Source organism: Aulonocara stuartgranti, assembly GCF_965226115.1.
Source record: "Aulonocara stuartgranti genome assembly, chromosome: 18".
In the NCBI taxonomy this organism is placed as follows: Eukaryota; Metazoa; Chordata; class Actinopteri; order Cichliformes; family Cichlidae; genus Aulonocara; species Aulonocara stuartgranti.
In genome coordinates, this window is record NC_138954.1 from 4,616,645 (window position 1) to 4,642,787 (window position 26,143).

General features: G+C 40.7%; 2 protein-coding genes across 2 annotated transcripts; both read left to right on the forward strand.

Moving 5' to 3' along the window:
• Nucleotides 1-780: 780 nt before the first annotated feature.
• LOC309694724 (uncharacterized protein) lies at nt 781-25,155 on the forward strand. Its single transcript, XM_082514933.1, has 4 exons — nt 781-3,450; nt 21,116-21,380; nt 21,735-21,821; nt 22,309-25,155. The coding sequence occupies exons 1-4, from the start codon at nt 1,792-1,794 to the stop codon at nt 24,117-24,119; spliced, it is 3,822 nt and encodes a 1,273-aa protein (XP_082371059.1). The 5' UTR covers nt 781-1,791; the 3' UTR covers nt 24,120-25,155.
• LOC309694548 (uncharacterized protein) lies at nt 6,224-8,647 on the forward strand. The gene is made up of 2 exons (XM_082514730.1): nt 6,224-6,504; nt 7,207-8,647. Exons 1-2 carry the CDS (start codon nt 6,255-6,257, stop codon nt 8,133-8,135), a joined length of 1,179 nt encoding a protein of 392 aa, XP_082370856.1. The 5' UTR covers nt 6,224-6,254; the 3' UTR covers nt 8,136-8,647.
• Nucleotides 25,156-26,143: the final 988 nt, after the last annotated feature.

Here is a 26,143-nt window from a genome sequence, read left to right on the forward strand (position 1 = left end):
AATCGGTGGCTGACTAAATACTTTTTTGCCCCACTGTATTTATTTTAATTTATTTTCAGTTGTTACAGATTGGACAGACATGACTGGGGGATAGGAAGGAAGGAAGGAAGGAAGGAAGGAAGGAAAGAAAGAAAGAAAGAGGGAAGAGGGACAGTGAGAAAGGGCACTTAAAAAATATCTCCCAGGTCACCTGTTGAGAGAAGAAAATAAGAGAAAACAAGCAAAAAAGAGAGCAACATAATAACACAACACCATTGCAATAATCTAGCTAAGTGTAAATAACAGTAAATATTAAATACTGAATGTGATTGTGCAGCACGCAAGATTGACATCGCACAATGTGGTTTGAGGTAGCAGCCAAGAAAGGTGTAGCTTGTGTGTGTGAACACCTGTGTGGATGAGTGCTCGTCTATTCAAAAGGCTTCTCCATGTAACGATCTGCTGGTGTGGGGAGCCACAGCCTCGTCCCCCAGGGCATGAAGCAGGCATGGAGGAGATCCAGGCCCCAGACATCCAGAGGCCCCCAGAGTGCGAGCGCCCAAAGAGGACCACCGGAGGGGCAACCGTGCCACCTTCCTGGGAAGAGCTGAGGAGAACCCCAGATGAGGGGTCACCCAACAGCCACAGAGCAGAAGCCAGAGGGGGCTGCAGTGACGTACACGCGGGCTCTGCCGGCAGTCAGCTGTGCCAGAGTGAATCGAGCCCCCGCAAGGGGCCCGACCGAGCCACAGGCACCAGGCCCCACCAAGCAGCCGTACCAGCAGTGAGCTGGTACAGACCTGAGCGCCCAGCCCTGGACACCAAGAACGCACCGATGTCTGAGGGCATCAGCCACCAGCAGGGAGTGTGGTGAGGGGAAATAAGCCTCCATACCTTGGAGGGCCTGAGATGTTCCAAGGGGGTGGAGTGTAAGACCCGAGCTGACATATAGACACAGACGAATAGGCGCACACAGACCTAAACATGCATTCCCACCCTCATGCACACATATACAAATACTCGGCGCTCATCCAACCTGGATACAGACACAAATGGACACTGTACATGTACTGTACAGCACGGCCCCTCCTGAGAACCCTCAATGTCTACATGCATTTAAAACTGAGAGGTGGGCACCGGCGCCAGAGGTGAGGTTGAATACAAAGACTGTCCTCTGGACACCGTATAACATGCCCGATCCCAAGGCCCTATATGTATGTGTTATGAGAGTGTGAGTAATGTGGATGTCTAGGTTGTGGAATAAAATCAGTCTGCTGATAAAACAGTGAGCACAGTGAGAAGATCTTCACTGAGCTGATCCATCTCATCTCATAAAATTGAGGCACAGGTGACCAGGAGGGGACAGAGGGGGAACGACCTTTTATTGCTTTTTTCTACAACAATTTCTTAGTTCAGCTGCAGTATTTGATATCCTGTAATGACTAAAATGATAATTTAAACTAATTTACATAAAAAGATTGTCTTTTAAATGTTAAGTTTATTTAACAACTTTAAAGGCTGAGCAGTGCTATTTTTAAATGAAAAACTCACAGGCTCACATGTTCCAGGATTGAATTAGTGTCTGATAACCCTCCCTCTTCCTGCTCTCTAACTCAGCACCTCCTCTCTGTCCACATGTTCCCTTGTTCCCTCCCCTTCTGATCTGCAGTTTGAAGATGAGTGCAACCAACATGTGGTGACGTATAAGAGCTGACAGATCCCATTCGCTACAGAAACCTATGTTGTTTAGATCAGAGCAGTTTCAGTTCTGAGGAAGTGAAACTCACACAGTCACTGACACTGTTGGGTGAAATGGCGCAGAAAAGTGTTCAGCTGGACCGAGAAACCTTCTCTTGTTCGATCTGTTTGGATCTACTGAAGAATCCGGTGACTCTTCCCTGTGGACACAGCTACTGCATGAAGTGTATTGAAAGCTTCTGGGATGAAGAGGAAAAGAAGAAAATCTACAGCTGCCCTCAGTGCAGACAGACTTTCACAGCGAGGCCTGTCCTGGTGAAAAACACCATGTTAGCAGTTTTAGTGGAGGAGCTGAAGAAGACTGGACTCCAAGCTGCTCCTGCTGATCACTGCTATGCTGGACCTGAAGATGTGGCCTGTGATTTCTGCACTGGAAGAAAAATGAAAGCCTTCAAGTCCTGTTTAGTCTGTCTGGCATCTTACTGTGAGAAACACCTTCAGACTCATTATGATTCACCTACATTCAAGAAACACAAGCTGGTGGAGCCCTCCAAGAAGCTGCAGGAGAAGATCTGCTCTCGTCATGATGAGGTGATGAAGATGTTCTGCCGTACTGATCAGCAGAGTATCTGTTATCTCTGCCCTGTGGATGAACATAAAGGCCACGACACAGTCTCAGCTGCAGCAGAAAGGACTGAGAGGCAGAGAGAGCTGGAGGTGAGTCGACAAAACATCCAGCAGAGAATCCAGGACAGAGAGAAAGATGTGAAGCTGCTTCAACAGGAGGTGGAGGCCATCAATCAGTCTGCTGATCAAACAGTGGAGCACAGTGAGAAGATCTTCACTGAGCTGATCCATCTCATCCAGAAAAGAAGCTCTGATGTGAAGCAGCAGATCAGATCCCAGCAGGAAACTGAAGTGAGTCGAGTCAAAGAGCTTCAGGAGAAGCTGGAGCAGGAGATCACTGAGCTGAAGAGGAAAGATGCTGAGCTGAAGCAGCTCTCACACACAGAGGATCACATCCAGTTTCTACACAACTACCCCTCACTGTCAGCACTCAGTGAGTCTACAGACTCATCCAGCATCAATATCCGTCCTCTGAGCTACTTTGAGGATGTGACAGCAGCTGTGTCAGAGGTCAGAGATAAACTACAGGACATTCTGAGAGAGGAATGGACAAACATCTCACTGACAGTCACTGAAGTGGATGTTTTACTGTCACAACCTGGGCCAAAGACCAGAGCTGGATTCTTAAAATATTCACGTGAAATCACACTGGATCCAAACACAGCATACAAAAAGCTGTTATTATCAGAGGGGAACAGAAAAGCAACATTAATGAATCAACAACAGTCTTATTCTGATCATCCAGACAGATTCACTGTCTGGCGTCAGGTCCTGAGTAGAGAGAGTCTGACTGGACGTTGTTACTGGGAGGTGGAGTGGAGAGGGGAAGGAGTTGATGTAGCAGTCGCATACAAGAATATCAGCAGAAAAGGAGGTGAATGTTTATTTGGACGTAATGACAAATCTTGGTCATTAGATTGTTACAACAACAGTTTTACATTTCGGTACAACTACATCCAAACTCGTGTCTCAGGTCCTCGTTCCTCCAGAGTAGGAGTGTACCTGGATCACAGAGCAGGTATTTTGTCCTTCTACAGCGTCTCTGAAACCATGACTCTCCTCCACAGAGTCCAGACCACATTCACTCAGCCGCTCTATGCTGGACTGAGTCTTTACTATTATGGAGACACTGCTGAGTTGATTAAAGTGAAATAGACTGAAGTCTTTCATATTGTTGTAAGTTTAAATCTGTATTTTAGTTCCCTTTTAGTTTCTCTCCATCATTATTGTGGTATTTATGTGCTGCACATAAATCAGATGTCAGTCAAACATTATGGGCAGTACCTCGACATCTTCAACATGTTGTCTTGATGTTTTTACGTTTTATAGGTGGAGCTCTTTCCTGTGTCTGTTCAGCCATGGAGACTATCAATGCTTATGGATATTTTTATTTGAAAAATTTCTCCACATGACAACATAAACTTCTCTATCTTCTAAATGTTTACTGAATATTTTTCTTAGGTATTTGTATGTTGTTGTTTCTCTTCACTGATCTTAACAGAGAAGTCTACAGACCTTCCTTTATCACACAGATTTTATTCTCATTTGTACATTTATAAAGAAAACAATTAATTACAGAGCAATAAGAAATTTTAAGAAAGTGCACTATATCATAATTTATAGTAAAGTGTATTAAAGCATCGTTAGTTAGTCACTTATTTAGTTTGGAGCTGTATCATCTGACACTGTAGAAACATTTCCTCCAGCTTCAGCACAGAATGTTAAAAACAGAACTATTAATGAGAACAAACAGTAGGAACACAGTATCAGCAAACATCATGGCTTAAAATGGAGAGTAAAAATCTAAAAAGAAATAAACAAATTAGTAAAAAGGATTTCCTGTTGACATGTTATTGGTCCTATCTTGTCTGCAGCACCTCCAGGATGCTTCTTATATGTTTCTGGTTATTTTTGCACCAATTTTAGTTTTTGTCAGTAGGAAGTTCAAGTTCAACTCAGTGTGTTTGTTTGTTTTTTTCAAACTGATGCCTGACCTTGAACACCAAACATCTGTCAATAAAGCAATGATATAAAATGCTTATATTAGTACTGAAAAACTGCATATCCACTTTACAAATATAAATAATGATATAAATCCACAGCTGAACTGGAGGAGCAGCTGATCTAGTTCACTCATGTGTTTCTGGACTAAGAGTTGGAGCAAATACCTTATGATTCAGTGATGTTTGTTTTTGTTAAATATTTTGTAGATCCAAGAGTGAGTTTGACTCATGATGATGATGTTCCGAATTAAACAAAGTTGGTCACAAATTCTTCAAAGCTGTTTATTAAGAATATATTCACTTGGACTCATGAGACAGGCTTGTGATCCAAGGGAGCCATCAACTGGACAATTACTGACATGACAACAAAAAAGCTAAGTACAGAGGGGGGAACAGAGGTGAAAATACTTGCTTTAAAGGATTGTAATGTTTCCTTTTAAAATAAGTCTCTAAGGTCAGACAAAGGGACAGAAACTCATAGCTTTCTACCAGCCCAATGACAAAACTATAAGTTGTTTTTTAACATCTACTTTTTCATCTATTTGGCAGTCACAGTGAAAAGTATAAACATTGGCACGCTTTGTCTTGTGATTCTGCTGTTCGTAAAAAATGACCATGCGCAAAGTACCAGACTTTAAGGCTTTGACTTGATGCCAATGGCCTGAGGAGGACAGTATTACCCTTGGACATGTGTAGTCTGCCGTCTACTCAATAGAAGAAGAAGAAGCGCGGAAATGGCACAACTGTCTTCAGTTTCTGGGAGAGTTTAACAATGAGAGACTGATGATGCAGAAGAAATCTCCGTGGTTAAAAACATTAAAAACAGTCGTCCAGGATGATGAGATCCGCCACTGGCTCAGACTGCTGTATATCAGCCGGAGACCCGAGATGAAGTCACGCAGCAGGTATGTAAAACTGTGATGTTCTCAATGAACTAACACAGGAACGATCTGAGCTCAGTCTGTAAGCTAACAGGCTAAAATCAGAGAGCAGCTAATCAAACAAGTGCGTCCGTTTTTTTTAAAGGTCAACTTTTAACAATAGACTTTCATGAGACACATCAAAACCAAACAGGGAGGGAAAGCTTCTGTTTTCTGCACTGTGCCACAGTTCGCTGTCTGCTTCGGTTCACGACGCCTCACTCCGGGGCTACAGACAGTTCTCTGCCGCCTGTGGTGCTCCTCACCTCCGTCTGCACCCACAGACTTCCCGAGGTGGAGGCAGGCCGGCAGGGACTTTGAGAGATGGGCTTTACTTTTAAAAATACCCCTTAATCAGGGTCTAACTCACTAAAAGATGGCCACATGTCTCTCTCCAACTTAATCTCTTTCTTTTAAGTAATTGTTTTTCATTGAAATGAAATTAATTGTTCAATAAAATGATTACATTTATAATTGAATTAAAGTTAAATGAATCAAGGTGATTTTGACTTTGCTAGTTAACAGGAAGAGAAACAAACTTACACAGGATAAAATGAAATTTGGACCCAGCAGAAAAAGTCAGATCACAGACAAACAGAAACATTCCTCTTTGGCTAAAATAAAATGCAGATTATTGCTCATCTGCAGTTTTAATCATGGTGAATAATTTATGATTCAGCCAAGTAAGATTCTTCTGTGTGGAGGTTTTTCCCCTGTCAAAAGGCATTGACCATTACCTTCATCTAAACATGGAATTTAAGTCATGTAGTTGCCGTTGTTTGTTTTTAAAGAGGTCATAATATTTTTGTGATGGTAGAAATTGATCTTCAAAGTAATAGTTATAAAGTGAATTAATAAGACTTTCCAACAAAGAGAGGGAGTCACATGGTGCTTCTGAAACATTTGTACAAACCTCTCTCACATATGTGAGCAACATGCTCACAGTGTACAGCCCTGCTGACTGAGGCTGCACCTTTACCTGTCTAATCTTTTTCTTTTTACTTTGTTCCTCAAGTCCCACATCAACATGAAGTGTAAGGAGGAGGAAGATCTGGCTGGCCAGCAGGTCTGGAAGCAGGAGAGGAACTTCAATCTGGACCAGGAGGACACAGATCCCCCACAGATCAAAGAGGAACAGGAGGAACTCTGCATCAGTCAAGAGGGAGAACAGCTTGTAGTGAAACACGAGGATGAAGGCATCGTCGTCTGGAGCGGGGAAGAGCGGCTCAGACAGCTGCATAACATCTGGAAACCTGAGAAAGATTTACAGACCAGCGGTAAAACTGTAATGGCTTTTCTGAAGTGTTAACATTAATATTAAACCTACAGTTTGTATCAGTCAGATCTATTTAATGTGTATTCGTGAAAACATGACAGGGAGTTTTAAATGGACTGGTTCTTATATAGCGCTTTTCTACTCAATCTTGAGCACTCAAAGCGCTTTACAAAACTTGTGCATTCACCCACTCACTCCCATTCGCACAAGCACATTTTTCTTAGTGCTTTCTACCAACATTCAGACACACATTCCACAGATCAAAGAGCAACTTGAGGCAACTTGGAGTTAGTATCTTGCCCAAGGATATTTGAAATGCAGACTAGGTGAAGCCGGGAATCGAACCGATCAGTAGATGATCTGCTCTACCGCCTGAGCTACAGCCACCCCCAATAGTGAAGATTATTTTGAAAAATATCAAGATGTAGATCAGTTTCGAGATCAACTCCAAAATAGATCATCAGTCAGTCAGTAATAAGTGAGTTCTTTTTTGTTTGAAAGGTTTTTTTTACTCTTAATGTTGCTGAAAAATGTCAGAACTCAAGTTCTCATTTGCATCAGAGTGCACAAATAACTTCATTTTTACACACTTTTAATTTCACCTGCAAATGTGAGCAACATGCCCTCATTACAGACTTTAACTAAAACTTTATCTTCTCAGAAGTGTTTTTCTATAATTACATTTTTTTTATTGTTCGTTTAGACCTCCACCAGCAAACTGCCTGTAAGGAGGAGGAGTTTGTCGCCAATCAGCAGGAGAGGAACTCAAGTCTGGACCAGGAGGACCCAGATCCTCCACAGATTAAAGAGGAACAGGAGGAACTCTGCACCAGTCAGGAGCTGGAGGAGATTGTACTGAAGCAGGAGATCAATAGTTTTATGGTGACTTCTAGTTTTGAGGAAAGTGACCTCAGTGAATCAGAACCAAACGATGACCAGCTCCTTGCTCTTAACTTTCCTGAACCAGAGCTTGAGGAACAGGAAGAAAACCAGCATGTGGACTCGGGATCAACTAGAAATGCGGAGCTGAAGAAAAGGAGACGTCACAAAAACCGAACAGATAAGTCTCGGAGTGAAACTGATACAAGTAAAAAATCTGTAAGCTGTGACACTTGTGGAAAAACTTTTCAGTGTAAATCCAACCTGACGAGACACATGAGAGTTCACACAAGTGAGAAGCCACATTCTTGTAGCACCTGTGGGAAAAGATTCATTTGGAAATCAGGATTGGAAACTCACGTAAGGATCCACACAGGCGAGAAGCCATATTTTTGCATCACCTGTGGGAAAAGATTTAATAAGAAATCCGGATTTGAAAGTCACGTGAGAATCCACACAGGCGAGAAGCCGTATTTCTGTAGCACATGTGGGAAAAGATTTGGTAAGAAATCAGGACTAGAAACTCATTTGAGAATCCACACCGGTGAGAAAGCGTATTCTTGCAACGTCTGTAGGAAAGAGTTTAGAGACTTGTCGACTATGAAAAGTCACAGAAGGATCCACACAGGTGAGAAACCATATATTTGTAGCTCCTGTGGGGAAAGATTCAGTTGGAAATCAGGACTGAATTTTCATCTAAGGATCCACCTGAGTGACAAACCAAATCACTGCAGCACCCGAGGTAGAAAATGACCTCATGCTCCAAGTCACGGTACATTTCCTGTCCACAGCAGTGAAGGGCACTCTATGTTGTTTGTTCCAGCCCTGACTTTATGTTTCTCTAAGCTTGATATTTTTTTTATTGGTCTTTAAAGGTGACACAAATATTTATTGAACATGGATGCTCTTTTAATATTTACCACAGAAACTTGTATTTCTTCTTCAGTATAGAAGAAAACAAACATGAAAATGAGTTTTTCATCACTTGTTCCTTGTAACAACCATGATGTGATTCCTTTTTATCAGCCAATAAATAAGTTTTGATACACAGGACTAAAGATTTAAAAAAGTTCAAGACAAGTATACAATTTTTATTTAAATATGTTTTCTTTGTGATTTATGTTAATGAAGGTTATACTTCAGTATGGCTTTGACCTGGTTGTCCTGGTTCTTCTTAGCAACATGTTGCAAGATTTGATTAAAAATGTTTGTGACTAATTTTGTGTATTGTGTAATCCCTGCTAAATAAAAGCAGTTAAATGTGCTATATTGGCTCATGATAAGTGTTTATATCATTTTGCCTAAATGCAAGTAAACTCAATGTTTGCCAACTCTGTGTGTGCAGTTTGCTTCATAAGTACAGTAACAGAACTTAAACTACATGGAGCCTATTTTGATTACATCATTACAGATGTAGATATTATTCATAGTTCATATTTCACAGTGTGCTGCAATCTTCTCCACAGACCTGCATTGCTCTCTGTTCAGACCCGTCATCTTCAAGATGTCCACTAGATGTCGTCAGAGTTCCCCCACTTTCCTCATCTATTGTGTTGCCATTACGTGAGCCTGCTTAAAACCTACAGTCCTTTACATATGGGTTCATTCAGGGTCATGTTTAGTGGGCAGGTTTAGTGCGATGAAGGAAACTCGTTTTCTTTAACTTTACCTCTGAGTAAGTAACTGGAGTAACAGACTCACTGATTCCTCCCCACCTGCTGGACATGAACCAGCTGACTGACACTTGTTTTCATTTTCTCATTCATAAAGTTGCTACCAGTTCAATTCATTTATATTTATATAGTGCCAAAAAAACAACAGTTGCCTCAAGGTGCTTTATATTGTAAGGTAAAGAATGTAAAAACCTCCACAATTGAACAAGCTGAAAAGAGCTGGTCAGTCATTTGTGTTGCAATCGGTTACACTGAGGGAAAAAATTTCACAACTGGATCTCGGAGATAATGTGAATATTTGTGAAAATATGTGAAGATGAGGCTGAAATAACTCTGAGACTCTAAAACATGATGAAATGCTTACATATTGAAATGTGTGTAGTAACATGACCTACAGCTTGTTTAAGAACTCGTGATTTTTTTCCCCTGTTGGCATAAGGTGAAATCCTGCATAAAGGAGGTGACCTTTGCTCCCTGACTCAGACGTGATAAACATGACCCAAATCATTCACGTTGGTGCCAAATAATGTTTTGTTAAAGTTTAACAAGCTTTCCCAGCCTGAAACTGCCAGACAAACAAATCACCTGTTGGAGATGCTGGTTTAGCTCCCTGGGTAAAGTGGGTGACCCAGATGCTAAAGCCCAGCTATGACTCCTGCCTGAGGACTTTTAGTCTTGGTTTGCATCCAACTTTTCTGCCACAATAGTTCAATTTTCTTAATAAAACACCAAATTACAACAAGTTACCTCGAGACAGTTTATATTGAAGGCACTTTATTTGAAGGTAAAGATCCGACAATAATACAGAGAAACAACAGGTAGAAGCAATGGAAGATTGAAAATAACGGTTGTCATTACTTTTCATTCAGTCATATATTAAGATACAGAAACACCATCTGTTGTGTGTAAAGATGAACAGTAGGGGTAGGGTGATTTTCACCAGATCAAAGCCATGGATTCACAATTATGGTTTGGTGCTGTTGAGTACCTGGATAGAAAATGCACATGTGGAATGGTAGAAAGTGTTCAGCATGCTTTGATGATCTGCTTCAACTATGCTGGGGTGAGCATTACAGACTGCTTCTTAAATTTAATAACCAAATTGCATCAATGGGGAACTATAAATTCTACATTTGGATTTCTGATTATTATTTCTGGCTGATTTTCATTAGATCGACCTGAGTAGGGCAGCGACAGATGTGTGCGGTCCAGAAGTAGAAGAAGAAGAAAGAGGAGAGCAGAAATGATGACATTCTAGGCTCGCTTTTCACCTTTGATGTACTCTTAGCTGGAAGACTTTGGTTTGGTGATGTGTTAGAGATAATTTAGTGGTTGAAGCTACTGTGGACTGACCAGATCTGCCATCAGCTCAGAGTGCTGGATATCACCGCAAACCTGAGACAAAGTCATACAGAACAGGTGTGTAAAACTGTGATGGTGTCAGTGAAATAACACTGACTCATGCAGGACTCTGATAAAAACTCAGCTTGTGGGCTAACAGACTAAAATCAAAGAATGCTTTGATTTTAGTTTGTTAATTTGATTTTAGTCTGAAAAAAGGACAAGTGACGGACAAGGTAAGCGACTCATGTTGTAACTGACGTCAGACGCCGGAGATTGTTGGCGGAAAATTAAAGCAAATGGTAGTTTAGATTTGAACAAATTCATTTAAGCTTCAGTAGGGGAGACCGGGGATAGTTGTAACATTTTTGACATTTCTGTCTGTAAATTGGAGCTCTTTTAAGGTAGTGGATTCAAAATGTAATGCAAAGTATTTACATGTCTCTGCTATTAAATAGTGCAGCTATTTTCTCTGCAGCACAATTACTCATTGCATGGTATGGTCTCAAACACGAAGAGTGAAATGTTACAATTAACCCCCTAGTCTGGGTTAGTTGTAACATATCCTGGGGTGAAATGTAACACAATGAAATAAGGGTACTAACAAAACATTAACATGTAATCTTTGTTTATTCAACACATGAATGCACTTAGAGCCATTTATGTAATTATGTGTGTGTGTGTGACAGAATGCAGAAATCCAGCTTTTGAACATATTCCAACCCCCCAAAAAAGACAAATTATGGAATTTTCTGCAACTGAATATTTCATTAATTTTGGTTGGTCTTCCTTGAGTTTGGCCTCATTGGCTCAGTGGGCATTATAACCTACAGCTCTTGCACCAATTTTGAACATAACAATGAAGCTGAAAAAATGTAGTTGTTCACCAGCATCGCAATTCCATTACTTTTTATCATGGCTTACCTTGGTGTGGTTTGCAAAGTGCTTCAGAAAGATGAGGAAATCTGTTTCTTGCACCCATCCTGATTTATTTCCACTACCAGTACTTCCTACTGGTCCATCTCTGACACAGTGGTCTGCATAATGTATGTGTGGGAACACAAACAGTGGAGGAATTGTGTTGCCAATGGCATTAACCGCATATACAAAAGCGACCAGTGAACCTCTCTCTGCTGATGTCGTTGCCCCAACTTGTTTAATATAAGTTAAAGTAAAAGTGTGGTAAGTTGTAACATCTGCATTATTGTTACAACTAACCCAGACTGTTGCTGTTACAACTGACCCAGACTCCTATAGCCATGAACTAGCTAACATTACAGCCAACGGCTAAAACATTAGCACTAAAGACTTACACAGAATATATCCCCATAGACATACAAATAACATAATTTAAGTTTGATGAGTTTAACTGCAAAGCAGATAATGCTATTAGAAATTGAAATAAAGTAGAAAAACTTACTTTTTTTGATGTTAAATTGTCTGTGTTTGACAAAATGTGCTGATTTTTCACATGTGATAGCAGAACTGAATTGGGCATGCACAGGATGAGTCACATCATTTGAAACTTAGCCTTGATTGGAGAAATTGGAAGTGTTACAACTGACCCACGTTACAACTATCCCCGGTCTCCCCCTATTACCAAGTACACTTATCAATTGTCTTATAACTAACAATATTTGTCTAAATAATCTCCAACACCCTGGAGAACAACGGGGAGAGTTTAGAGACTCTCCAAGATTATATTGATCAGTGCTTTCAGGATCTCGTGATGAAGAAGGCCCAGTGTGCAGCTTCCCCGGCCAAAGCTGAGACGCCGTCGTCGAAAAGACAACGCCCGGCAGATTCCCCCGGCTCAACATCGCCAGCCGGCAAAGATATTGCCGACATACTGGAGTCAATCGACAAGCGATTGTCCAGTTTCGACGCAAGGCTGTCCTTGGTGGAGATTCTTCACCGAGAATTTAAATGCTTGCCAGAATCCCTGGAGTACAGCCAGCAGCAGGTGGAAACGCTTGCTGCTGAAAATGCCACGCTAAGGGAGTCGGTGAAATGTCTCACAGAAAATGTTACCCAGCTCAATAGAGAAAATAAAAAAATAAAAGAAACAGTTATTGATCTACAAGCTCGTAGCATGCGTGATAATCTGGTATTTTCTGGTATTCCAGAAGCCGCTGGAGAGGACGCGGAGACCACGGTAAAAAGCTTCATCAAAATCCACCTGAAGCTGCCGGAGGACACTGTGAAGAACATCGTCTTCGATCGGGTACATCGCCTCGGCCCTATTCGGGCTACGGCCGGGAGACCACGTCCTATCGTGGCCAAATTCGGCCACTTCAAACAAAAACAACAGGTGAAAAGCCGCGGCAGGGAATTAAAAGGAACGGACTTCAGCGTGAACGACCAGTTCCCCAAAGAGATCTTGGAACGACGCAGGGTCCTCTTCCCAATCCGACGCGGCTTCATCCAGAAGGGCTCCCGCGCTGTCATCGCTGTGGACCGGCTGTACGTGGACGGACAGCTCCACCGCGACCCCAACATCACTCCGTGTGTTACTCCCCTCGAGTCGTAATAAAGCTCAACTTGTTCCTTGTGTTTTAACTGACATTTATTTCGGACAGGAGGATTCTTCGACATGCCTTAACATGTAATGATGTCCAACCACAGCCGATACAATGCCGTCAGAACTAAAAAGAAATACAAACTTAAATGAATATTCTTAATAAAGCCCCTAAGCATTATATATGGCGAAACATTCCAACAAAACAATCAATAAAATACACATTACACCTCACACTGCGGTAATTGCACTAGAATATCAAGCAACACTAGCATATTTACATACAACGAAAATAAACAAAAGAAAACATTTACCTCATTGGCCTCACTCAAAGGGAATAAAACTTTAATCCTTACATCGTGGGGAGGTCCAAAAAAGGCACTCTTTTATTTATCTTACTATTTACTATCTTACTGTGGACGTGCAAACCTCGTGGCTCGTCTCAATTAGCTTGCTGAGTGTGCCAGCCAAAAATACCCTCTTAGCAACAACAGACGGAACTATAGAAAAGGTTCCTATCTAATTGCACAATTAGTAAAAATAACACATTTAAACATATAAATCCAATGAACAAAACATGAATTACTATTGATTTATTTCTTAATATTTCAACTACTAATTGTTTCAACCTTACATATCTAATAAAATGAACTTAAATGCGAGAGTTGCCTATGACGGCAGCTACACCGTGGCTGTATTAACCTCACACCAGATAAGAATCAGCTACACCATTTCCCTATCCACTCACACTAACTTGCATTAACATCTGTTTAACTTACTAGTATCAAATCGCATCTTAAAGTGTGCTTTCATAGCAGAATTAACACCGTCACTCTCCGTCAGTGATTTAATTGGAATGTTTACGTTTTGTTTGTTTTTTTTTTCTTCTCGTTTTTTTTCTCTCTCTCTTTTCCCCCTCTTGCTTTTATGCTGCTCACCCCTGTCCTTGGTTTCTTTCTTTATTCCTTTCACTGCCTCGATCACCTGCTTCGACACTCATCCACAAACAACACCCTTTATTTCGACACATACACACCATGCGCTCAAGGGCAGCACATTTACTTCAGTCAGACAGCGCACACAGTCGTTTAGGATACACACACTTAAGCCAAGCCTACTCATATTAGTAACTATGCAAACACATAGTCAGACTCAGGGAGCATCTCGCCACACATTTTTTCTCTCTCTCCTTCTTTTTATTTATGAACAAGTGACGTATTCTCTCCACCTGTCTAAGCGAGGCACACAGCATACATCCCTATACACAAACATCTATGGGTACACTGAGGTTCATTACATGGAATATAAATGGAGCTGGCTCCAGAGAAAAGAGGTTAAAAATATTTAACCAACTCAAAAAACTACAGGCAGATGTTGTCCTTTTACAAGAGATCCACAGACCTCTTAGAGGTTCGAACGAACTTAAAACACCTGAGTTTCCTAATATGTTCTCAGCTTGTTATAATTCTAGACAAAGGGGAGCAGCAATTTTAATACATAAAAATATTAATTTCACAGTACTCGATACAGTTATAGATCCAGAGGGCAGATTCTTAATCATTAAACTATCTATACTTGATAAAAAGCTATGTATTGCAAGTGTATATGGTCCAAATGTTGATGATCCCTCATTCTTTCACGGTTTTTTCAGTGCACTCTCTGAACACTTAGATGGCACACTTGTTCTTGGAGGCGACCTCAACCTTGGACTAAATGAAGACATGGATAGGCTCAATACAGCGGGAACTCAGCGTAATTGGCAGTCCACAAATATAATCAAACAGTATATGAGCGACTTTGGTCTTTGCGATGCATGGCGCTCCCTTCACCCCACCAGTAAGGAATATACTTTTTTCTCACATGTCCATCACTCCTACTCTCGTCTGGATTATTTTTTGGTCAGCAGCTCACTGCTGAGTGACATTTCAGACACTGAGATTCACCCTATAGCTGTCAGCGATCATGCTCCTGTATCTTTAACACTAATGCACAAGAATAATACTACGCCAAGAAAAAACTGGAGATTTAATATATCACTACTTAAAGATGAAGACTTTATTAAATATTTTAAAAAAGAGTGGACTTCATATTTAGACTATAATGACACTCCCGAAACATCAGCTTCTGTTCTATGGGAAGCAGGGAAAGCTATGATGAGAGGTAAAATAATTTCTTTCTCATCACATAAAAAGAAAAAAGAAAACAAAAATATTCAGGAATTAGAAAAAAACATCAAATCACTAGAAGAAGCCTACACGTCCCACCAAGATCAGGAAACATTGAACAAAATACGCAAAACAAAACTAGAATTAAATGAAATTATTAATAAAAAAACACAATTCCTTATACAAAGACTACGCTTACAAAATTATGAACATGGTAATAAATCCGGTCAATTTCTAGCAAACCAGCTAAAAATAAATAAAGAAAAAACAACTATATGTGCTGTTCAAGATTCATCTGGGAACACAATATATGAACCGATACAAATAAACAACATTTTCAGGGATTTCTATAACACGTTGTATTCACCACAAATAAACCCATCTAAAAAAGAAATTGATCAGTTTTTGGACAACATAACTCTTCCAAAATTATTAGACACTCAAGCAATGGCACTGGATTCACCACTGACACCAGGTGAACTCCAGGAAGCCCTGATAAGTATGCCCAATAATAAGGCTCCAGGTCCAGACGGCTTTCCTGCAGAATTCTACAAAGAATTCTGGTCGATTCTAGCACCAGTTTTCTACAGAACGTTGTTGGAAATTAAAGAAAAGGGCAGACTTCCATCAAATATGAATTCTGCAAACATTAATCTCCTGCTAAAACCAGGCAAAGACCCTGTATATCCCTCAAGCTATCGTCCAATATCCCTTATAAATGTAGACCTTAAAATAATCTGCAAAGCTCTCTCAAAAAGACTGGAGAAAATAACCCCCCTCTTAATTCATCCTGACCAAACTGGTTTCATAAAAGGTAGGCACTCATCAACAAATACACGTAGATTACTTAATTTGATGGACTACTCATACAGTAAAAACCTAGAAACTACAATATTCTCTTTAGACGCAGAAAAAGCATTTGACAGAGTTAACTGGAAATTTCTATTTGCAACTTTACACAAATTTGGTTTTGGATCCTCTTTCATAAACTGGTTAAAAATATTATATAATTCCCCAACAGCTTGTGTCAGAACAAATGACCAGACATCCTCCAGCTTCTGTCTCTTGAGGGGCACCAGGCAGGGATGCCCACTCTCCCCTTCACTGTTTGCAATTTTTATTGAACCACTAGCAGCAGCAATTAGACAGAATTCAGTAATTAAGGGCATAAAATGCAAGAACGTGGAACATAAAATCAGCCTTTATGCGGATGATGTGTTACTCTTTCTCCAAAATTCACAAACCAATATCTCTGTGGTGATTGAATTGATAAACTCTTTTGCAAGAATATCAGATTACTCAATTAACTGGTCAAAATCTACAGTCCTACCGATTAATTGCTCCCTCCATAATTCCTCTTCAACACCACTGCAATCGGGAAATATAAAATATTTAGGTATTAATGTTTCTCCCAAGCTTGCAGATCTAACTAAATTAAACCACATCCCACTTTTAAAGAAGGTAGAAGGTGATCTGGCTAGGTGGAAATGTCTACCCATATCACTCATGGGAAGGGTTGCCGCTATAAAAATGATGGTCTTACCAAAAATAAATGATTTATTCTCAATGATCCCAACTAAACCGCCACAAGATTGGTTCAGATCTCTAGATTCATGTATGTCCAAATTGCTTTGGAAAAATAAACCCCCACGTATAAGCTTAAAAACACTACAAAAGACCAAGGATAAAGGAGGATTAGAACTACCTAACTTTCAGCACTACTTCTTAGCCAACAGGCTTCAGTTTATCTCAGGATGGCTAAAACATACCGTCTTAGATGAACCTTGGCTAGATGTAGAACAAGCACTTTGCAATAATCTAGAGATTTCAGATCTACCATTTATCAGCTCAAACATCCAACGACATGAATGCTTTAAAAGCGTCAACATCAGCTCTTCTCTGACAGCATGGTGGGAGTTTCTAAAATTCACGGAGTCTTCATTAATCCCATGCAAACGTACACCTATCTGGAACAACCCTGACATATTACAAAACAATAATATGATAAACTTTTCAGATTGGAGTGGTAAAGGAATCAAATATTTAGAACATATACTAGAAGGAACAGAATTTATTTCATTTGACGGACTAGTTACACAATATGGGATCAACAAGAAAAGATTTTTAGAATATCAACAAATTAAATCCATAGTAAAAAAGAAATTTAAACCGGGTCAAGTTGAACTACAAACACCACCAAGTGTGGTTCAATTTCTTACTCTTAAAACCCCCAAATTACTTTCCAAAATATACAGAATGCTTTCTAAAACAGATGAATCAGTATCACTTCCTATTGCAAAATGGGAAGCGGATTTATCAGCTAACTTAGACCAAAACTTCTGGTCTCAGACTTGCTTACAAACCTTTCATCTAATCAGAAATCCCAGTCTTCAATTAATTCAATACAAAATATTACATAGAGTGCACTATACAGGTCATCGGATGTTCAAGCAGGGGCGGAGCGTGGGGGAGGCTTACTGGGCTTAAGCCCGGGTTGTTTTGTCAGAAGCCCGGGGTCTTTTGGAGTGTAATTTTTTCATAGTTAGATGCCTGGCTGACAACTGTATAAAACAAAAAGTACACACAATATTCGAAGCACATAGTGCACACTGTGGGAATTTACGACTGTGCGTGAATCCCCCCTGATATTGGTATGATCCGAGCTCAGGCACTAAGCGACTGAGCGAGGGGGCGGGGCAGCTGCTGCCTGTGAGTGCACTGTTGGAGAAACGGAGCCAGCCATACTAAGGAGAGCTTAAGTTTGAGCAGGTACCAAAGCAAATCATTCGTACCGTACAAATAATGTAAATATGACGGTGCATCACGAAAGATTGATATCAAACTGATCACTTGACCAATATTACGTTACTTGCTCTTCAAGTGAATCAACAAATGGCGAAATGAAAAGCCGAACAAATGCTATTTTTTAGAGAATCTTAGCTTACGTGTGTTTATTTCATATTTTCAGTTCTTACCCTCCCCGACTAAATCGGTTTCAGTTATGTACTGAAATATAAGAATGGACATTAGAGGCTTCTTTCAAAGAAAAAACTCAGGTAAATGTTATTTTATATATTATGCTTTGTATGTTGTTCAGTATATTTCTATGCAAAACAAGAGGGATTTGAGTACACAGCAGGATATTCACATTTGTAACCAGATATTTACATACACTTTAGGGAGAAAACATAAAACATTTTTACTGTACAACATCAATTTAGAGTAAACTTTTGTTTTAGATAAATATTGAAATATCTTTTGAATTAGTTAAATGTCAGAATAAAGAGAGACAGAGCTGTCTATTTTTTATCACCACCACCACCACTTCCCTTGCCAGTGGCGGACTCCCTCAGACATCGGTGCGTTGGTGGTTCTTTGTGTCCGGGGATGGGCGTCCAGGTACACGCCGGCTCACTCCTTGGCGGCCGCTTATCGGGACCTGGAGCCTGGGGCTCGCTCGGGCCACTTCGGAGGTGGGGTGCCCCCGACCTCTCGGCCTGGGGCTCGGTCACTCAGGCACAGCTGGCTGCCGGCGGAGCTCACGGGCGCGTCACTGCAACTCCCCCTGCTCCGCGGCTGCTGAGTGAACCCTCATCTGGGACTCTCCTCAGCTCTTACTGGGACAGTGGCGCGGCTGCCCCTCTGTTGGTCTTCCTTGGTCTCTTGTGTTCTGGGGGCCTCTGGATGTCTGGAGTTTTGATCTCCTCCATACCTGCTTCATGCCCTGGAGGACGGGGCTGTGGCCCCCCCACACCCTCTAGCAGATCATTACATGAAGGAACCTTTTAAAAACAAGCGCGTCCATGCTCACAGGTGTACACACGGGTGATCACACCCACAAACTACACCCTTTTTGGCTCCTACCTCAAAGCACACTGTGTTCTGTTGATCTTATGTGCTGCACAATAATGTTTAATATTTAGTATTTACTGTCATATTCCCATAATCATTGTGATGTTGTTTATTCTATTACTCTTGTTTTCTTCTGCTTGTTCTCTTTTTTCTTTCTCAACAGGTGATCCAGGTGATTGATATATGCATTTTTTTTCTCTGCCCATTCTGTTGGTTTTTGGTTTTTGCCCTTCTCCCCCGTCCCCTTCTCAGCTGTTTCTCTTTCCCTCTTTCTTTCTCCCCTTCTTTCCCCCAGTCAAGTCTGTCCCGTATTCAGCAAGTGAAAATAAAATAAACAATAAAAGGTGAATCAAATGGACCATTACGGCAAGGCTGGGATGGTCAATTTGGTAAAGTAAATCCATTGGGCATCTTTCTTTGCCTTTAGACAACAATTCTGATGGCAAAGGAGCCAAATGGGACAGGCCAAAAAAAAAAAAAAAATGATGTGTGCGGTCCAGAAGTAGAAGAAGAAGAAAGAGGAGAGCAGAAATGATGACATTCTAGGCTCGCTTTTCACCTTTGATGTACTCTTAGCAGGAAGACTTTGGTTTGGTGATGTGTTAGAGATAATTTAGTGGTTGAAGCTACTGTGGACTGACCAGATCTGCCATCAGCTCAGAGTGCTGGATATCACCGCAAACCTGAGACAAAGTCATACAGAACAGGTGTGTAAAACTGTGATGGTGTCAGTGAAATAACACTGACTCATGCAGGACTCTGATAAAAACTCAGCTTGTGGGCTAACAGACTAAAATCAAAGAATGCTTCTCTTTTTCTCTTTTGTTAAAAACTTTGAACATCCAGTGAGACACAGAGTAAAGTGACTTTCCGAGATTGTTTCTTCTTCTACAGATTCAGATAAATGATGTCATTTTGAGCCAGAAAGAACATTTCCATCATAAAGTAGAAGACTTTTATATTCTTTATTTATTTATCTGGTAAAAAGTCTCATTGACTTTAAAATGTCTTTTTCAAAAGAGATCTGGCCAAGACCAGAAGCTCCAGTTTTCTCTGCTTCTGTTTGCAGCAGAGCAAAAAGGACAGAGAGCAAGGGACGAGAGAAGACACGAGACAAAGACATGAACGGGACCAAATACTAACCAAGACAACCTAAACAACAAATACTGAATAAATTCAAGAGCGTAAGCCCTTGAATTCTGATTTAATAAAGTAAATCAGAATACTTTATTAATCCTGAAGGATTAATAAAGTATTCTGATTCTGATAACTAGGAAACATAAGATACACAGAGAACAGAATAATGATTAAACAAGACTCAAAAAACCAAACACAAAACACTGGGTCAACGACCCAGGTACCCTAACAGCCGAGGGAAAAGATGACCTCCTATTCACATCAGTATGGTATATTTTACTCCCATATCACTACTCAAAGATCATATTTTATTGTTGTAGGTTGTGGAGGTGACACACACACAAGCTGTAGTTCAACAATGACTTCATTCCTCTATTGACCTATAAAGAGGTCTTGTTACATAAGATTAAAGCTGGAAACTGACACACATAAGCCCAAACACATTGTGTTATTGTGGACGTTGAAGTCACTGCATGTGTTTTTCATGAAGATTAAACTTTCCTGTGCTGTTGGTTCTTTGTTTAATTCTGTTGATTCTTACTTTTTTGTTCCTAAAGTTTAAACTAAACTCTTGTTGGATACCAGGTGTTCATTTAATAAAGCTGCAGGTTCAAACTTCTAACTGCATGAAAATGTAATGTGTAATGTCATGTGTTTCTAAGTACCATCATTGATTTTGGTCATCAAATCAGCCATTACTCATTTAATTTGATGTAAATTTCCCATAATTTGCATATTCAGATTCAGTATTCAGTACCACATGTGAAAGTGACCCAGATCAGATTTGAAAATATTGGATTTGTGCCGTTCACACTGTCATAGCATGATCGGATATAGGGTCGCATAGGGTCAAAAAAATCGGATTTAATGCGCTTTCGCCTGCAGTGTGAACGTAGCCTTAGTTAGTTCTTAGAGTTTGGTTTCTGTGTTCCCCTCTATTTAGTGTCTGTACCGTGTCTCTGTGCATTTCCTGTTTTATTGTGAAGGTCCATGTCTTGTGTTAGTGTGTTCTGTTCACATTTCCCCCTGTCTCGTGTAGTCAATTAGGATCAGCTGTGTCTTTGCCATTCCATGTCTCCCCCTGTGTGTATTTATACTATGTGTCCTCGTGTGCTCCTCGCCGGTTCATCTGTGTTTTTTCCTGCATCATTCTGTGTCGTCTCCCTGCATCTCCATTTTAGGTTTCAGTTCTGTGTTGTGTTAGTTTTTTCCAGTTTAGGTTTCACCTCCTGCTGGCCTCCTTCGCCCGTTCCTAGATGCCCCTGGTCTCATATCGCACTGGACTTCATCACTGGTCTCCCACCATCCTCAGGTAACAGTTATTCTGACCATCATCGATCGGTTCTCCAAAGCTGTGCATTTCATTGCTCTGCCTAAGGGGATTAGGTGCAAGAGTTGTTAAAATGTATAATTAAATAATAGATGAATTCAATAGCAAACTGTGCCTCGTTCTCAGATGGACAGCAAGTGGAATGTGATAGATGAGATGAGGAGATGGAAGGAAGAAGAGAGGCAAAGAGTGATTCACAGGCAGAGCTTAGTTTATTTCCCAGTTTTGTTGCCTTATGGTTCCAAGCGCCGTGACCAATCTTTGCGTTTTATTATTATCTCATAACACTTGTTTAATCAGCTACCCTCTCTCCTGTGGACTGTTTAATCTCTACAGTCTCAGATCAACACAGCCCTGCCCTCCAGCACTATCAGCAGCAAGAGCAGAAGCAACCCCCCAAACAGCAACATTGTACCCCATCAGGTAAAAAATGGGCTACGTTTGCTTTGCATTGTGCCCACCTGATGACAGTGATGTAGTGTGATGTGATTCCATATTAGATTCTTGATGAATGTGGGTTGTTGTTCTTCAGCCTGCTTCTATGTGCCCTTTTTAACTGTGAGCACCCGCCCCTTTAAACATCTCTGCACTGCCCTGACTAAATGTATATATAAACTGTCTCTATGGTTTACAGTCTGAGTCTGACAAGCTGTCAGCTGTTCATTTCTGCTATTTGAATTGTTAAAAGAAACAAACTATTCATTTAGCAGATTAACAAAAAGAATAGAGAGGCATCCAGTTATTGACATTTATATTATTTAGTTAAAGGTTTGAACAGAAAACAATTAAACACAGAGCCTCTTCCTGCTTTCTGGAATGAATCGCAGCATGAAAACCCTTCCTCTTCTTCCTGCTCTCTAGCTCAGCACCTCCTGTCTGTCCATATCGTTCTGTGTTCCCTCCCCTTTAGATCTACATTATGAAGATGGGTGTAACCAACGTGTGTTAGAGCTGGCAGGCCCCATTCACAGCAGCAACACATGTTGTTCAGATCAGACCAGTTTCTATAATAAGGAAGTGAAACTTACACAGTCACTGACACTGAGAGGAGAAATGGCGCAGAAAGGAGTTCAGCTAGATCGAGAAACCTTCTCTTGTTCGATCTGTTTGGATCTACTGAAGAATCCGGTGACTCTTCCCTGTGGACACAGCTACTGCATGAAGTGTATTGAAAGCTTCTGGGATGAAGAAGAAAATAAGAAAATCTACAGCTGCCCTCAGTGCAGACAGACTTTCACAGCGAGGCCTGTCCTGGTGAAAAACACCATGTTAGCAGTTTTAGTGGAGGAGCTGAAGAAGACTGGACTCCAAGCTGCTCCTGCTGATCACTGCTATGCTGGACCTGAAGATGTGGCCTGTGATGTCTGCACTGGAAGAAAAATCAAAGCAATGAAGTCCTGTCTGGTGTGTTTGGTCTCTTACTGTGAGAAACATGTTAAGCTTCATTATGAATGTCCTGCATTTGACAAACACAAGCTGGTGGAGCCCTCCAAGAAGCTCCGGGAGAACATCTGCTCTCGTCATGATGAGGTGATGAAGATGTTCTGCCGTACTGATCAGCAGAGTATCTGTTATCTCTGCTCTGTGGATGAACATAAAGGCCACGACACAGTCTCAGCTGCAGCAGAAAGGACTGAGAGGCAGAGAGAGCTGGAGGTGAGTCGACAAAACATCCAGCAGAGAATCCAGGACAGAGAGAAAGATGTGAAGCTGCTTCAACAGGAGGTGGAGGCCATCAATCAGTCTGCTGATCAAACAGTGGAGCACAGTGAGAAGATCTTCACTGAGCTGATCCATCTCATCCAGAAAAGAAGCTCTGATGTGAAGCAGCAGATCAGATCCCAGCAGGAAACTGAAGTGAGTCGAGTCAAAGAGCTTCAGGAGAAGCTGGAGCAGGAGATCACTGAGCTGAAGAGGAAAGATGCTGAGCTGAAGCAGCTCTCACACACAGAGGATCACATCCAGTTTCTACACAACTACCCCTCACTGTCAGCACTCAGTGAGTCTACAGACTCATCCAGCATCAATATCCGTCCTCTGAGCTACTTTGAGGATGTGACAGCAGCTGTGTCAGAGGTCAGAGATAAACTACAGGACATTCTGAGAGAGGAATGGACAAACATCTCACTGACAGTCACTGAAGTGGATGTTTTACTGTCAGATCCACCAGAGCCAAAGACCAGAGCTGGATTCTTAAAATATTCATGTGAAATCACACTGGATCCAAACACAGCAAACACATGGCTGTTATTATCAGAGGGGAACAGAAAAGTAAAAGTGAAACAACAACAGTCTTATTCTGATCATCCAGACAGATTCGCTGGATGGTCTCAGGTCCTGAGTAGAGAGAGTCTGACTGGACGTTGTTACTGGGAGGTGGAGTGGAGAGGGGGAGGAGTTATTGTAGCAGTCGCATACAAGAATATCAGCAGAAAAGGAGATGAATCTGAATTTGGACGTAATGACAAATCTTGGTCATTAAATTGTAACAACAACAGTTTTACATTTTGGTACAACAACATCCAAACTCGTGTCTCAGGTCCTCGTTCCTCCAGAGTAGGAGTGTACCTGGATCACAGAGCAGGTATTTTGTCCTTCTACAGCGTCTCTGAAACCATGACTCTCCTCCACAGAGTCCAGACCACATTCACTCAGCCGCTCTATGCTGGACTGTTGGTTTGGCAAAATGGAGCCACTGCTGAGTTGATTAAAGTGAAATAGACTGAAGTCTTTCATATTGTTGTAAGTTTAAATCTGTATTTTAGTTCCCTTTTAGTTTCTCTCCATCATTATTGTGGTATTTATGTGCTGCACATAAATCAGATGTCAGTCAAACATTATGGGCAGTACCTCGACATCTTCAACATGTTGTCTTGATGTTTTTACGTTTTATAGGTGGAGCTCTTTCCTGTGTCTGTTCAGCCATGGAGACTATCAATGCTTATGGATATTTTTATTTGAAAAATTTCTCCACATGACAACATAAACTTCTCTATCTTCTAAATGTTTACTGAATATTTTTCTTAGGTATTTGTATGTTGTTGTTTCTCTTCACTGATCTTAACAGAGAAGTCTACAGACCTTCCTTTATCACACAGATTTTATTCTCATTTGTACATTTATAAAGAAAACAATTAATTACAGAGCAATAAGAAATTTTAAGAAAGTGCACTATATCATAATTTATAGTAAAGTGTATTAAAGCATCGTTAGTTAGTCACTTATTTAGTTTGGAGCTGTATCATCTGACACTGTAGAAACATTTCCTCCAGCTTCAGCACAGAATGTTAAAAACAGAACTATTAATGAGAACAAACAGTAGGAACACAGTATCAGCAAACATCATGGCTTAAAATGGAGAGTAAAAATCTAAAAAGAAATAAACAAATTAGTAAAAAGGATTTCCTGTTGACATGTTATTGGTCCTATCTTGTCTGCAGCACCTCCAGGATGCTTCTTATATGTTTCTGGTTATTTTTGCACCAATTTTAGTTTTTGTCAGTAGGAAGTTCAAGTTCAACTCAGTGTGTTTGTTTGTTTTTTTCAAACTGATGCCTGACCTTGAACACCAAACATCTGTCAATAAAGCAATGATATAAAATGCTTATATTAGTACTGAAAAACTGCATATCCACTTTACAAATATAAATAATGATATAAATCCACAGCTGAACTGGAGGAGCAGCTGATCTAGTTCACTCATGTGTTTCTGGACTAAGAGTTGGAGCAAATACCTTATGATTCAGTGATGTTTGTTTTTGTTCAATATTTTGTAGATCCAAGAGTGAGTTTGACTCATGATGATGATGTTCCGAATTAAACAAAGTTGGTCACAAATTCTTCAAAGCTGTTTATTAAGAATATATTCACTTGGACTCATGAGACAGGCTTGTGATCCAAGGGAGCCATCAACTGGACAATTACTGACATGACAACAAAAAAGCTAAGTACAGAGGGGGGAACAGAGGTGAAAATACTTGCTTTAAAGGATTGTAATGTTTCCTTTTAAAATAAGTCTCTAAGGTCAGACAAAGGGACAGAAACTCATAGCTTTCTACCAGCCCAATGACAAAACTATAAGTTGTTTTTTAACATCTACTTTTTCATCTATTTGGCAGTCACAGTGAAAAGTATAAACATTGGCACGCTTTGTCTTGTGATTCTGCTGTTCGTAAAAAATGACCATGCGCAAAGTACCAGACTTTAAGGCTTTGACTTGATGCCAATGGCCTGAGGAGGACAGTATTACCCTTGGACATGTGTAGTCTGCCGTCTACTCAATAGAAGAAGAAGAAGCGCGGAAATGGCACAACTGTCTTCAGTTTCTGGGAGAGTTTAACAATGAGAGACTGATGATGCAGAAGAAATCTCCGTGGTTAAAAACATTAAAAACAGTCGTCCAGGATGATGAGATCCGCCACTGGCTCAGACTGCTGTATATCAGCCGGAGACCCGAGATGAAGTCACGCAGCAGGTATGTAAAACTGTGATGTTCTCAATGAACTAACACAGGAACGATCTGAGCTCAGTCTGTAAGCTAACAGGCTAAAATCAGAGAGCAGCTAATCAAACAAGTGCGTCCGTTTTTTTTAAAGGTCAACTTTTAACAATAGACTTTCATGAGACACATCAAAACCAAACAGGGAGGGAAAGCTTCGGTTTTCTGCACTGTGCCACAGTTCGCTGTCTGCTTCGGTTCACGACGCCTCACTCCGGGGCTACAGACAGTTCTCTGCCGCCTGTGG

Excerpts from the sequence above, each read along its gene's own strand:
- LOC309694724 (XM_082514933.1), top strand. The coding sequence starts at position 1,792 with ATGGCGCAGAAAAGTGTTCAGCTGGACCGAGAAACCTTCTCTTGTTCG. Across the intron at positions 3,451-21,115 it reads ACACTGCTGAGTTGATTAAA|GATCAGCTGTGTCTTTGCCA; the intron begins GTGAAATAGACT and ends GTAGTCAATTAG. Across the intron at positions 21,822-22,308 it reads GCAACATTGTACCCCATCAG|ATCTACATTATGAAGATGGG; the intron begins GTAAAAAATGGG and ends CCTCCCCTTTAG.
- LOC309694548 (XM_082514730.1), top strand. The coding sequence starts at position 6,255 with ATGAAGTGTAAGGAGGAGGAAGATCTGGCTGGCCAGCAGGTCTGGAAG. Across the intron at positions 6,505-7,206 it reads GAAAGATTTACAGACCAGCG|ACCTCCACCAGCAAACTGCC; the intron begins GTAAAACTGTAA and ends TTGTTCGTTTAG.